Source organism: Jaculus jaculus, chromosome 7 (assembly GCF_020740685.1).
Source record: "Jaculus jaculus isolate mJacJac1 chromosome 7, mJacJac1.mat.Y.cur, whole genome shotgun sequence".
NCBI classification, from domain to species: Eukaryota; Metazoa; Chordata; class Mammalia; order Rodentia; family Dipodidae; genus Jaculus; species Jaculus jaculus.
The window spans coordinates 109,538,622-109,553,528 of NC_059108.1; the positions used below are offsets into that span (position 1 = coordinate 109,538,622).

The 14,907-nt window shown below is 38.5% G+C and overlaps 1 protein-coding gene across 4 annotated transcripts in view; it reads right to left on the reverse strand.

Moving 5' to 3' along the window:
• Positions 1-260: 260 nt before the first annotated feature.
• The window catches only part of Wdhd1 (WD repeat and HMG-box DNA binding protein 1), a 91,793-nt gene continuing 77,146 nt past the window's right edge, over positions 261-14,907 (reverse strand). For 2 of the 4 annotated variants that reach the window (XM_045154831.1, XM_045154828.1), the window contains 8 exons: positions 13,448-13,668; positions 13,239-13,351; positions 12,998-13,051; positions 11,291-11,334; positions 10,354-10,524; positions 4,798-4,928; positions 2,837-2,975; positions 261-1,133 (listed from right to left, as the gene is read on the reverse strand). In XM_045154831.1, the coding sequence (XP_045010766.1) occupies positions 936-1,133; positions 2,837-2,975; positions 4,798-4,928; positions 10,354-10,524; positions 11,291-11,334; positions 12,998-13,051; positions 13,239-13,351; positions 13,448-13,668 (1,071 nt within the window). In that variant the 3' untranslated portion in view covers positions 261-935. The remainder of the gene's footprint in view (positions 1,134-2,836; positions 2,976-4,797; positions 4,929-10,353; positions 10,525-11,290; positions 11,335-12,997; positions 13,052-13,238; positions 13,352-13,447; positions 13,669-14,907) is intronic. The other 2 variants (XM_045154829.1, XM_045154830.1) reach the window with 2 other exon arrangements.

Sequence of the window (14,907 nt, forward strand, 5' to 3'; positions counted from 1 at the left end):
TGCTGGGATTAAAGGCGTGTGCCACCATGCCTAGCTTCTTCTCTCTTCTCAAGCTTTCAAAGGCTGGCTTGGCAAAGCACTGCTGACACTGATGACCAAGGCATTGCACCGCTGGACATAGCCAATCTCAGAGTAAGGCCTTTAGCTCTTACTACTATGTGGGAGAATGCCAAAGGTGCAAATTACAATGTAAGCCTAAAATAAATTTTCTACAAATGTTTCCAACTCTTAGAAATAAACCTCTATCATATCAAGCCAAATACAGAAATGAGAAAGTTTTATTTACCTAAAAAACAACCCAAGCTGTACAAACATAACTGAAAACCACACATAAAAAATTCCAAAGCATGCAGTATAAAATACCTCATTTAGAAGATCATTTACATGTCAGGGCTCATATTAAAAACCATGGTCCCTGAGGTCCAGCACACAGAGACACAGAGAGCAGGCTACAGTAACTCAGGAAGGCGATGACCCTGGTACTTCTAACACGTGACATAAACAAAACAAAGGCAACGCTTTCAAGGCACTGCAAAGTGCGCAGGTTTTAACACCCTGGATTTTAATGATTTTTTTCTTAAGTTAAGAAACAAAAATGGCTTCCAGTGTGACATGATGGTGGTCTCTAGTCAGGAATCACAATCACAATGCTTCTGCTCTAGGCCGTCATTTGCAAAGGTGATAGCTTTTGCACACGCTGTTTCTGACACTAATATCACTATTACATTAGCTTTACTTTTTTTACTTTTTGTGGTGCTAAAGATAAGGCCCAGGACCCTGTACGTACTAAGCAAGCACCCTTCCGAGGTGAGCAGATGCCTTTAAACTCGTTAAAATGCATACATTACAATGTATTTCCTAGAGAAGAAAATAAATCCAGGTTGATCAAAAAGATGAGCAAAAACCCATTGTTTTCCTAAGATCTCTTTTTTCCTTTATTCCTGGTTAAATGCAAAAGCCGCCAACTTCTGGTTAGTGGAAAGACCTGAAGCCTTTGTCTTTTTGGGCAACCTCAGGTTCTCCTTTGCTGCTTCCTTCTGCTCTTCAGTTTCTACACTTTCATCCACATGTTTTCGCTTCTTTGCTTCAGCTCCATCACTAGCAGTTTCTCCTTTGGCCTTGTTAGTCCACGCCTTTGCAAAATGGGGTAGAGAGAAGTTTTACACAATTAAAAAAAAAAAAAAGCATGGAAATGATCTCATTACTTTCACAGATTACATTCCAACAGATTTCAAGTACGAATTCTCAAAATATATATAAAAATATACATTAAAAAAAAACTCAAAATGTCTAATCATCAGGTCCATGCAAAACAAAAATACAATAAGACACTGGTGTTAAGCCTGGGTTCAATTCCCCAGTGCTCATATAAAAGCCAGACGCACAGTTGTGCATGACTCTGGAGTTTGTGTGCTGCAGCAGGAAACCCTGGTATGCTAACATTCTCTCTCATATAAATAAAAATTTGCTAACAAGATGTCTTAAACACACAGAAGGTAACTCCAAACAATAACATCAAGAACCAACAAAACTGGGTATGGTGGTATACACTTGTAATCCTACCACCCTAGAGGCTGAGGGGTTCAAGGCCAATCTGGTCTACACAGAGGATTTGAGACAAGTCTGGACAACATAGCAAGATCTGGACTCAAAAGCAAACAAAAATAAGTCTTGATTACATTTTAAGCATTCAAAATCACAATCAAAAGATGAGAACAGAGTTCAATGGAAGAGTGCCTACCTAGCATGCATAACACCCTGTGTTCTAATCTTCAGAACTACAAAAACACTTCCAAACCACACAAGTACAAATGTTGTTGAGTGTCTTCCTCTTCTGCAATATAATTCACTCAGATGTCAATTTTTCTAATTCTTTAGAATTTTTATTACTTTACAAATACTTACAAAAAGATATAAACTTTCTAAAGGGTTCTAAATGAGGCAATAAGTGATTAGGAGTTTCTAGCTTCCTCATTATATAACATCTTCCCTCATATGACTCAGTGTATCAAACCAGTATCCATGTCAGTAGGTGCCTGTTCTATTCACTGCCTCTCTGGGGAAGTAAAGTCTGAGGATATAACAGGTATACCATCCACATTCCTTTCCCTTGCAACAGAAAGCTACTCCTTCCTTCCTGCGCATGGCAGCAATTCACCAGCCAGCAGGCTACTTGTCCTAATTTCCCTGTGAAAAGGCACACCAGAACACCAAAGCCTTTTTCTTCCGAAGGGAGTACTCATGTCTAAGCAAGTAGAAGGATTTTTTTTAAAAGTATTTTATTATTTATTTATTTATTTGACAGAGAAAGAGGAAGGGAGAGAGAATGGGTGTGCCAGGGCCTCTAGCCACTGCAAACGAACTCCAGACATGTGCACCCCCTTGTGCATTTGGCTAATGTGGGTCCGTGGGTCCTGGGGAAATGAACCTGGGTCCTTTGGCTTTGCAGGCAAATGTCTTAACCACTAAGCCATTCCTCCAGCCCTAAGCAGGTAGAAGTTTTTAAGTTCTACTTGCTCAGACTAGAAAGCCATATTCCAAAAATGGAAGTTTACTTATTGGCCTTTTTTTTTTTTTTTTTTTTTGCTTTCAACTTATAACAAAACATCTATTCTTATTTCCCTAAGCAAAACCCTGCATCTATATTAACTGCCAAAAACTCAACCATAGGTACTTAGTATTACTAAAATTCTGCCTGAAGCTGATATTTCACATTTCATTTCTGCTCCAAGAGTTTTAGGGTGTATTCAATTTTCCAAAGAAAAAGGTATTTAATAATAAATTTTTAAGCCTGAGAAATTCACCAAGCTCTCAATCTCAGCATAATAATCCTTACCTTCCTTTCTTCAGGTGATAATACTCTAAATCGAATCATTCCTTCTTTTATTATGTCTGCTTCATCTGAAAAGTCAGGGTTTTCAGACAAAATACTGCTTCTATTTTCTTCCAGCCACATCTGGAACCCAGTCTTTGGCCTAAAATATTAAGTATGTAAAAAAAGAAAAAAGTATTCTTAATATATAGCTTAAAGTGCCATGAGATTTTAGTAATTAATCATTAACCTTTGTATACTATAAAATGACATAATTAAACTTGTCAATATTCCTATTACTTTCAATTGCCTAGAGACTACAGGATTAATGAGCTGAAAACTCCTTTGCAAGTTTGATTCAGAGAGATCACTTATATTCATATTTTCTAAGTACAGCAACTGTGAACTCTGCACCCTCAGCTCTTCTATGTTTACAGGCTCAAGGTCTCCAGCCTTGCTTAGCCTCTCTGGCCTGAAAAATTCTTCGAGCTATCATCCATCGGCGCTTTCACCATTTCCCACAGCAGCCAGCTGAGATCTGGCTGACTTCTCAAGACCTTTGCCCGTTACCTGACCCCTGCTCTCAGCCTGGACCTGGGTGCTTCCTTGTACCACCATTAGGCAAAGTATGTACACAGCACATAAGTAAATAATACTGCATTCTACTTTCTTAATTTTCAAGGAGGGAGGGAGAGGAGAGAGGGAGACACAGACAAACAGAGAACGGATGTGCCAGGGCCTCTAGCTGCTGCTAATGAACTCCAGATGCTCTGCGTCTGGGTTTACATGCATACTGGGGACATCGAACTGAGGTTGTTAGGCTTTGCAGGCAAGTGCCTTAACTGTTGAGTCATCTCTCCTGCCCATGCATTCTACTTTTGACAGATTGTCCTTAGGTCATGAATAAAGATTTAATGCAGATATTTAACAGTTTCTGAATACTTACTATCTGCCAGACATCCTTCTAAACACTTAATGTACATTACCTTATTTATATAGCAAAGCCTTATGATTTGGAAACAATTAGTATCTCAGTCCATTAATTTTGAAAAGTAAATCTAGGTGAAAAAAAGTTTTTTAATAATTTTATTTATTTGCGTGTGTATATGCCATGGTATCTTGCCTGCAAACAAATGCCTGTCTGGCTTTATATGGGTGGCTTGGGAATTGAATTGGGAATTGAATCCAGGCTGATGGGCTCTGTGAACAAGGTCTTTAACCACTAAGCCATATCCCCAGCCCCCAGATTTATTTTTCATCCATGTCTTTCTGTCTCTTTTGCTCTTTCTCCTCATGAAACTTATTCAAAACAAACATAAATGAATTATACAAGATAGTCTGAGTTCCAGGTCAGACTGGGCTAGAGTGAGACCCTGCCTCAAACAAAACAAAACAAAATTTTATATATATCTGTATCTATTTGTTGTTTTGTTTCAGTCAATATTTGTGCCTTCCTTAACATCACAAGAGTTCAAATGCTCATTACTAGTACCCATTATGACTTTTAAGAAAAAAAATATATATACATTCACATTTTGAATAATGGTGTTGCTATGACGTGCTTTTGACACAGTACATTTCATTTAAAATATATTATTGTTATTTATTTGAGTGAAAAGGAAGCAGGTAGAGAGAATGGGCACATCAGGGCCTCCAGCTGCTGCAAATAAACTCCATATGCATGTGCTATCTTGTGCATCTGGCTTATGTGGGCCCTGGGGAATTAAACCTGGGCAGTTTGGCTTTGCAGGCAAACGCTGCTAAGCCATCTCTCCAGCCCTGAGAGAGTGCATTTTTTTTTTCTTTCAGTTTTTTTGAGGTAGGGTCTCACTCTAGCCCAGGCTGACCTGGAATTCACTAGGTAGTCTCAGGGTGGCCTCGAACTCACGGCAATCCTCCTACCTCTGCCTCTCGAGTGCTGGGATTAAAAAGGCATGTGCCACCGCGCCCGGCTGAGGCAGTGCATTTTAAGTGAGTTCACTGACCTTTGGTTGTCAGAGTTTTGAGGACACAGAGCTGGGGTTTCAGATGATGTATTTTCAGGATTTTCTTCTTTGACTTGCTCAGTTTTATCAGTCTGAGAAGTTCTTTTCTGGAAATAGGATGTTGCAGATGCCTACAAAAATAAACATTGTAAGTATTAAAGTTAGCAAAACTTTGTATGTTACCACCAAGTTCTAAAATATGCAAAGAAGCATTTATAATTATTTACAACTTGTATACCAATAACCCAAAGCCTTCAGTTCTCAGTGGAAAATAAACATTCAGGGCTGGAAAGATGGCTTAGTGGTTAAGATGCATGCCCGCACACCCAGGTTCAATTCTCCAGGTCCCATGTAAACCAGATGCACATGGTGGCACATGTGTCTGGAGTTCATTTGCAGTGGCTAGAGGCCCTGGAGCACCCATTCTCACACACACTCTTTCTCTCCCCCTCTCTGTCTCTAATAAATAAATAAAAACAAATAAATTTTAAAAAGAAGAATATAAACATTCACATATTTGAAACAATAAACAAAAGAAAATGAAAACCATACTTCAGGGCTAGAGATATACCTCAGAGGTAGAGTGCTTGCCTTGCATACACAAGGTCCTGGGGTCAATCCCCAGCACTATAAAACCAAAGAATTAGAGCCATATTTCAAATTCCATATCATCTAAATGAATAAAATTATACAAAATGAAAAAGATAAATGGTAGATTTATTTAACTGATGGTACACCTAGAATGAAGTACATGACAGTGGGCAAATCTAGGCCACAGAATAAAAAGTTCTTTCTATATATACTGTAACAGTCATTATTAAACAAGAATATGTATCAGAAACACCTGGAAGTTTTAAAAAGAAGACAGACATTCCAAACACACAAACCAAAGAAAAATTATTGAAAGCAGTTAGAGAGAAAAATCAAGTTACCTACAAAAGCAAGCCCATCAGGATTACAGCAGATTATTCAACACAAACTTTTAAAGCCAGAAGGGCTTGGAGTGATATATTCCAAGTTCTGAAAGATAACAACTGTCAACCAAGGTTACTTTATCCTGCAAAGTTATCCATTCAAATAGATGGAGAAATAAAGACATTCCATGACAAAAGCAGGTTAAAGGAGTATTTGAAGACAAAACCAGCTCTACAGAAAATACTTGATAGAATCCTCCATGCTGAACAAAAGGAAAAGCACACATAAAAGGAACCTAGAAAAAACAAGCTATACTCAAATACCAGTTAACAGAAGAGAGCACAGGTAGAACCAGTAACACACACACACACACAAAAATGGCAAACATAAATACACACCTTTCAATAATATCTCTTAATATCAACGGTCTCAATGCCCCAACGCAAAGACATAGATTTGCAGACTGGGTTAAAAAGCAGGATCCTACAATTTGTTGTCTCCAAGAAACTCACCTTTCTACAAAGGATAGACATTATCTTAGGGTAAAAGGTTGGAAGACGGTGTTTCAAGCAAATGGGCCTAGAAAACAAGCAGGGGTCGCTATCCTAATATCAGACAGGGTAGACTTTAGTCCGACGTTAGTCAAGAAAGATAAGGAAGGTCACTTTATATTGATTAAGGGCACACTCCAACAGGAGGACATTACAATCCTAAACATATATGCACCTAACATGGGGGCTCCCAAATTCGTCAAACAAACACTATTAGAACTAAGGTCACAGATAACACCAAACACAGTGGTGGTGGGTGACTTTAACACCCCACTCTCATCAATTGACAGGTCATCCAGGGAAAGAATAAACAGAGAGGCATCTGGACTAAATGAGGTCATAGAAGGAATGGACCTAACAGATATATACAGGACATTTCACCCAAAGGCTGCAGAATATACATTCTTTTCAGCAGCACATGGAACATTCTCTAAAATAGACCATATATTAGGACATAAAGCAAATCTTAACAAATTCAGGAAAATTGAAATAATTCCTTGCATTCTATCTGACCACAATGGAATTAAACTACAAATCAGTAGCAAGAAAGGCTATAGAGCATACACAAAATCATGGAAACTAAACAATACACTACTAAATGATGAGTGGGTCAATGAGAAATCAAAAAGGAAATCAAAAAATTTATAGAGTCAAATGATAATGAGAACACAACATACCAAAATCTCTGGGACACAATGAAGGCAGTTCTAAGAGGTAAATTTATAGCCTTAAGTGCCTATATTAAGAAATTAGAAAGGACGCAAGTAAACGACCTAATGCTTCGCCTTAAAGCCTTGGAAAAAGAAGAACAAGGCAAACCAAAAGTTAGTAGACGGGAAGAAATAATAAAGATTAGGGCAGAAATTAATGAAATAGAAACAAAAAGAACAATCCAAAGAATTAATGAAACAAAGAGTTGGTTCTTTGAAAGGATAAACAAGATCGATAAACCCTTAGCAAATCTGACCAAAAGAAAGAGAGAAGAGACACAAATTAATAAAATCAGAGATGAACAAGGCAACATCACAACAGATTCCAGAGAAATTCAAAAAATCATAGGGACATACTACAAAAGCATATACTCCACAAAGTATGAAAATCTGATCTATATGACCTACCTAAATTAAATTAAAATGAGATTAATCACTTAAATAGACCTATAACAAACATGGAGATCCGAACAGTTATCAATAATCTCCCAACTAAAAAAAGCCCAGGCCCGGATGGATTCACTGCTGAATTTTACCAGACTTTTAAGGAAGAGCTAACACCATTGCTTCTTAAGCTTTTCCAGGAAATAGAAAAAGAAGGAATTCTACCAAACTCCTTCTATGAGGCCAGCATCACCCTGATACCAAAACCAGGCAAAGATAGAACAAAAAAAGAAAATTACAGACCAATCTCCCTCATGAACATAGATGCAAAAATTCTCAACAAAATATTGGCAAACAGAATACAAGAGTATATCAAAAAGATCATTCACCCTGACCAAGTAGGCTTTATCCCAGAGATGCAGGGATGGTTCAACATACGCAAATCTATAAATGTAATACATTACATAAACGGGTTGAAGGACAAAAATCACATGATCATCTCATTAGATGCAGAGAAAGCATTTGACAAAATCCAACATCCCTTCATGATAAAAGTCCTACAGAGACTGGGAATAGAAGGAACATATCTCAATATAATAAAGGCTATTTATGACAAGCCTACAGCCAACATATTACTAAATGGGGAAAAACTGGAAGCTTTTCCACTAAAATCAGGAACAAGACAAGGGTGTCCACTGTCCCCACTTTTATTTAATATAGTTTTGGAAGTCTTAGCCATAGCAATAAGGCAAGAGACACACATAAAAGGGATACAAATTGGAAAGGAAGAAATCAAGTTATCATTATTTGCAGATGACATGATTCTATACATAAAGGACCCTAGAGACTCTACTAGCAAGCTGTTAGAGCTGATCAAAACCTACAGCAATGTAGCAGGATACAAAATAAATACACAGAAATCAGTAGCCTTCATATATGCTAACAACAAACACACAGAGGATGAAATCAGAGAATCACTCCCATTCAAAATTGCATCAAAAAAAGATAAAATACCTTGGAATAAACCTAACCAAGGAAGTAAAGAATCTATACAATGAGAACTTTAAAACACTCAAGCGAGAAATTGCAGAAGACACTAGAAAGTGGAGAAACATCCCTTGTTCCTGGATTGGAAGAATCAATATTGTGAAAATGGCAATGTTACCTAAAGCAATCTACACATTTAATGCAATCCCTATCAAAATTCCAAAGGCTTTCTTCATGGAAATAGAAAAAACAATCCAAAAATTCATTTGGAATCACAAAAAACCTCGAATATCTAAAATACTGAGCAACAAAAAAGAGGCTGGTGGTATCACCATACCTGATTTTAACCTATACTACAGAGCCATAGTAACAAAAACAGCATGGTACTGGCACAAAAACAGACATGTAGATCAGTGGAACAGAATAGAGGACCCAGATGTAAGCCCAAGTAGCTATAGCCACCTGATATTCGATAAAAATGCCCAAAATACTCATTGGAGAAGAGACAGCCTCTTCAGCAAATGGTGTTTTGAAAACTGGATAAATATCTGCAGAAGGATGAAAATAGATTCTTCTCTCTCGCCATGCACAAGAATTAAGTCCAAATGGATTAAAGACCTTAACATCAGAGCGGAAACTTTGAAACTGCTAGAGGAAAAAGTAGGGGAAACCCTTCAACATATTGGTCTTGGCAAAGACTTTCTGAATACAACCCCAATTGCTCAGGCAATAAAACCACAGATTAACCACTGGGACCTAATGAAATTACAAAGATTTTGCACCGCAAAGGACACAGTGAAAAAAGCAAAGAGGCAACGTACAGAATGGGAAAAAATCTTCGCCAGCTATATATCTGATAGAGGATTAATATCTAGGATATACAAAGAACTCAAAAAGTTAAATAATAAGGAATCAAACAAGCCAATCAAAAAATGGGCTATGGAGCTAAATAGAGAGTTCTCAAAGGAAGAAATACGAATGGCATATAAGCATCTAAAAAAATGTTCTACGTCACTAGTCATCAGGGAAATGCAGATTAAAACTACATTGAGATTCCATCTCACTCCTGTCAGATTGGCCACCATCATGAAAACAAATGATCATAAATGTTGGCGGGGATGTGGAAAAAAAGGAACCCTTCTGCACTGTTGGTGGGAATGCAATCTGGTCCAGCCATTGTGGAAAACAGTGTGGAGGTTCCTAAAACAGCTAGAGATTGATTTACCATATGACCCAGCTATAGCGCTCCTAGGCATATATCCAAAGGACTCATCTCATTTCCTTAGAAGTACATGCTCAACCATGTTTATTGCTGCTCAATTTATAATAGCTGGGAAATGGAACCAGCCTAGATGTCCCTCAACAGATGAGTGGATAATGAAGATGTGGTACATTTATACAATGGAGTTCTACTCAGCGGTAAAGAAAAATGAAGTTATGAAATTTGCAGAAAAATGGATGGACCTAGAAAGTATTATACTAAGTCAGGTAAGCCAGGCCCAGAAAGCCAAGCGCCACATGTTCTCTCTCATATGTGGATCCTAGCTACAGGTGACTGGGCTTCTGCGTGAGAATGAAAATACTTAGTAGCAGAGGCCAGTAAGTTGAAAAGGAGACATAAAGGGTGGATAAAGGAAGGGAGGAGGATACTTAATAGGTTGATATTGTATATATGTAATTACAATGATTGTAATGGGGAGGTAATATGATGGAGAATGGAATTTCAAACGGGAAAGTGTGGGGGTGGGGAGGGAGTGAATTACCATGGGATATATTTTATAATCATGAAAAATGTTAATAAAAATTAAAAAAAAAAAAAAAGAAGAAGACAGACAAATGTCTAAGTCTCTGGGAACAAGTGCATATACATTTAAAAAGGGGTTCTGAAGCAAAACTATATGAATCTACTCCCTTGGCTACACAATTGGTGAGAAGCCACTGGTACCTCATACCCTATGCCTGGAAGAGAGCATGTGCTGCTTACTGCAGATGGGCCATTATAATAGTACCTGCTTAGACTTTGGCTTGGGAATCAGAGGCTTTATGACTGTAGATTTTTCAGTATTTGCTGCTCGATTAAGTGAAGTGGATTTCCTGGATGACTTGTTCATACTGTCTAAAATATTAGCTGAGCGAGCTGAATTCACCGACACTGCTGGTTCTTTGGAATTCACTAGTACCTAAAGAGAAAGCTAGTGTTAGCATTTTATGCGTAAAGAAGAATACAAAACTCCAAAGAGATTTATTTTTCCTTTGAATTTCTGTAAGTTTATACTGTTGGTCTTTGGAAATGAATTCATATTATTGTTCAAATTATTCATAGCATTGATGGGTATATGCAAATGCCACATCCCAGAGCAAAACAAGGACTATCTTTCAAAACCAACAACACTTAGAAACTAAGGAAAAAAATTTAATTTAGATCAAATGTGAACCAATGCCTCCCTTTCCCTCTTTCTTTTCTCTCTCTCTCTCTTTTTTTTCCAAGGTAGGCCCACTCTAGCCCAGGCTGACCTGGAACTCACTCTGTAGTTCAAGCTAGCCTCAAACTCATAGCGATTCTCCTATCTCTGCCTCCTTAGTGCTGGGATTAAATGCGTGTACCACCACTCCAAGCCAATGCCTCTTTTTCTTTATTTTCACAATGATCAGTCTTTAAATCTCTGAGAGAAAGTTATTTGATAACTTGGAAATATCTCTTTGAATAGACATGTATTCAAATAATAGAAAATATCACTAGAGGGCTGGAGAGATGGCTTAGCAGTTAAGGTGGTTTCCTGCAAAGCCAAAGGACCCAGGTTCAATTCCCCAGGGTCCACATAAGTCAGATGCACAAGGTGGCACAGGTATCTGGAGTTTGTTTGCAGTGGCTAGAGGCCCTGATGTGCCCATTCTCTCTCAAATAAATAAATAAATAAAAAGAAAATATCACTGCAAAGAGGTTACCTTAAAGGGATTTACTCGTCCTTGGCTGCTAGAGGTAACTGCACCTTTCACAAGAAAGAAACCCTCACTTAACAGTAGTTTATGTAGAAAAGAAGGTACTTTATAACTTTAAAACAATTAAATACAAATGACCTCTTTCCAAAGCAAAATAATGTTGGATGGAAACTGACCCAATTTGCCACTGTGAGAAATACCAGTAGGAACAAGACCCACCCTTCTCTCTCCTGTAACCAGGCCACACTAGAGCTGTAATGTAGCAAAGGTTAGTAATCCTTTTACTCTGGACCCTTCTCACTCTGCCAAGAAACTTGGATCTATTAATTTAATGTCTCCTTGCCCATCTTTGACTTTTCCAAATCAAGGGCTGGAAAGATGGCTTAGTGGTTAAGGTGCTTGCCTTCTAAGCATCTGGAGTTGGTTTGAAGCAGCTGGAAGCCCTGGTGTGTCCATTCTCTTTCCCTCCCTCTCTTTTTCTCTTTTCCCTTCTTCCTTCCCTCCCTCTTTCCCTCTCAAATGAATAAATAAAAAATAAAATCTTTAAGCTAGGTGTGGTGGCACACACCTTTAATCCCAGCACTTGGGAGGCAGAGGCAGAAGGATCACTGTGAGTTCGAGGTCACCCTGAGAATACATAGTGAATTTCCAATCAGCCTGATCTAGAGTGAGATCCTACCTCGAAAAACAAAAACAAAACAAAAAAACTACAAATAAAAGTAACTAATTAATTAATTAAAATAAATAAAATATTTTTTTTAAAAAAAACACCTATGAAACAGTTCTGTTAACTTCTGGGCTTCTCAATCCCCCTCTTGTCTCCTTGGGCAAGGGCCCTGCATTTCTTCCTTCTCATATGTTCTCCATTTCTGGGAATCTGGCTTATGCCTCCTCTCGGACATGAGCTTTGTCTTCCTTCCTTAAGTTCTCGTTATAATCTAATAAAACATGAATTAAAAAAAAAAAAAACACGACCTGCAGGTTCAGAGGTTAAAGGTGCTTACTTGCAAAAACCTGCCAGCCTAGGTTCAATTCCCCAGTACTCACAAAAAGCTAGATGCACAAAGTGGCATATGTATCTGGAGCTCATATGTAGCAGCAGGAGGTCCTGGTATACCCGTGCTTGCTCTTTATCTCTCTCATAAGTAGAAATATTTGGGCTGGAGAGATGGCTTAGAGGTTAAGCGCTTGTCTGTGAAGCCTGAGGACCCTGGTCCAAGGCTCAATTCCCCAGGACCCATGTTAGCCAGATGCAAAAGGGGGTGCACTTGTCCGGAGTTTGTTTGCAGTGGCTGGAGGCCCTGGTGCAACCATTCTCTCTATCAGCCTCTTTCTCTCTGTCTGTTGTTCTCAAATAAATAAATAAAAATAAACAAAAAATTTTAAAAAAATAGAAATATTTAAAATAAGCTGCTAGAAGAGATGGCTTAGCAGTTAAGGCACTTGCTTGTGAAACTTAAGGACCTAGGCTCAATTTGCCAGGACCCACGTAAGCCAGCTGCACAAGATGATGTAGGCATCTGAAGTTTGTTTACAGCGGGTAGAGGCCCTGGAACACTCATTCTCTACCTCTCCCTCTCTTTCTCTCTAGAAAAAAACAAATAAAATAAATACTTGCAAAATTTCCTTAAACTTATAAATTTACAAATATTTCTCACTACATGCAGCACTGGTAGTACAGTAGAGAGTAGCTGCCTTTGAAGTATTTCTCACCTGACTTAACAGCTGGCATGTCAGAAGAATTTGTACTTTGTGATGAGTTCTGCCCTATAATTAAAAAAGCAAACAATACAATACAATGTAATTGAGGAAAATAGTCATCCTTGATATTCAACATTCAGACAATACAGATGTCTTGAAAAATTCTGGGAATTCAATTTCTCTCAGCCAAGCAAAATGGGAAGAGCCACAGCCATGACGTTTCTCAGCCGCCGCTGCTCTGAAAACATCTTACCATGTTTGTGTAGCGCTGGTCTGTCTTCAGAGTCATCCGCCTCCTGTCCGTCCTCCGCATCTTCCTCAGCTTGACCTCTGGGCCTTGGCTGACTCCACTCTGCAGCAGTTCTTCTGCAACCAGAGGACGGCAATAAGCAATATGCAAAGACCAGCTTCATATTCAGGGCAATGACAGAAAATTCAAACTGATTTCTTTTTTTATTTTACCCAGCATTCAACTTTTTTCTGAAATCCTCTTCCTCCTCCTCCTCTTCTGTTTGGGTTGCTGCCAATTCAGCTGCCTTCTCAGCAGCTAGCTCACTAAGTTTCTGGGCCAGTATCAATTTCCGAGAGCGAGAAGCATATTTAATGGCTAAATTCACAGCATTTTGAGTCATTAGATCAGCAAGCTCCACGCAGCGAAATTCTCGCTCCAATTTACAAGAAAGCTAACCGAAAAGAAAGAAATCAAACCATGTTAAGTAAAACTTAAAAAAAAAAAACCCATGAATGCAAAAGTGAGACAGAAAAGTTTCCTAGATGTTCTATCTCACTGATTCTATGATACATATTAACACCTAAGACTGGAAAGTATCTGACAATCAATCAATGAGCGGCAGCATGCTTGTCTCTTAATGACTTACATGAAAAAATGATGGCTGGGCTGAAGAGATGGCTCGGTGGTTAAGGACCTTGCCTACAATGCCGAAGGACCTAGGTTTGATTCCCCAGGACACACGTAGCCATATTCACAAGGGGGCACATGCATCTGGAGTTCGTTTGCAGTGTGGAGGCCCTGGTGCACCCACTCTCTCTCTCTCTGACTCTCTCAAATAAGTTATATATATATATATATATATATATATATATATATATATATATATATAATTTATATATATATATATAATTTTTTTAAATGATGGCATATTTTCAATCAATGCTATCTTAGATTTACTTAAATATCTTTTACATCTTTTCCCCGACTTCTAACCTCCCCAATATGGCAGGGAATTCAAATAAATGAATGAATAAATAAATAAATAAATAAATAAATAAATAAAACTTTCAAGGTAGGGTCTCACTCTAGTCCAGGCTGATCTAGAACTCACTCTGTAGTTCCAGCCTGGCCTTGAACTCACAGGGATCCGCCTACCTCTGCAACTGTTGGGATTAAAGCCATGTGCCACCACACTTGATAATAATACATAAATCAGTTACAGGGCTGAAGAGATTGCTTAGTGGTTAAAGCACTTGCCAGTGAAACCTAAGGACCCAGGTTCAGTTCCCCAGTACCCACGTAAACCAGGTGCACATGGCGGTGTCTAGAGTTCATTTGCAGTGGCTGGAACCCCTGGCAGCAGGCCCATTTTCATTCTCTCTCTCTGCCTCTTTCTCTCAAATAAACAAATAAAATTAAAAATCAGTTACAAGCCAGGTTTGGTGGCATACACCTTTACTCCCAAAACTGGGAGTGGGAGGTGGGGGCAAGGCTGAGATAGGTGGATCTCAGAGTAGAGTGAGTTCCAGGTTAGCCTGGGCTAGACAGAGTGAGACACTGCCTTAAAACAACAACAACAAAAATCAGTTACTACTTCATTCAGAATTGGCAAATCTGGGAATAGACAATCTTAATTTTTAAGTGTGAGGAGGCCAGAAAGATGGTTCTGCAGTTAAAAGGTGCTTGCTTG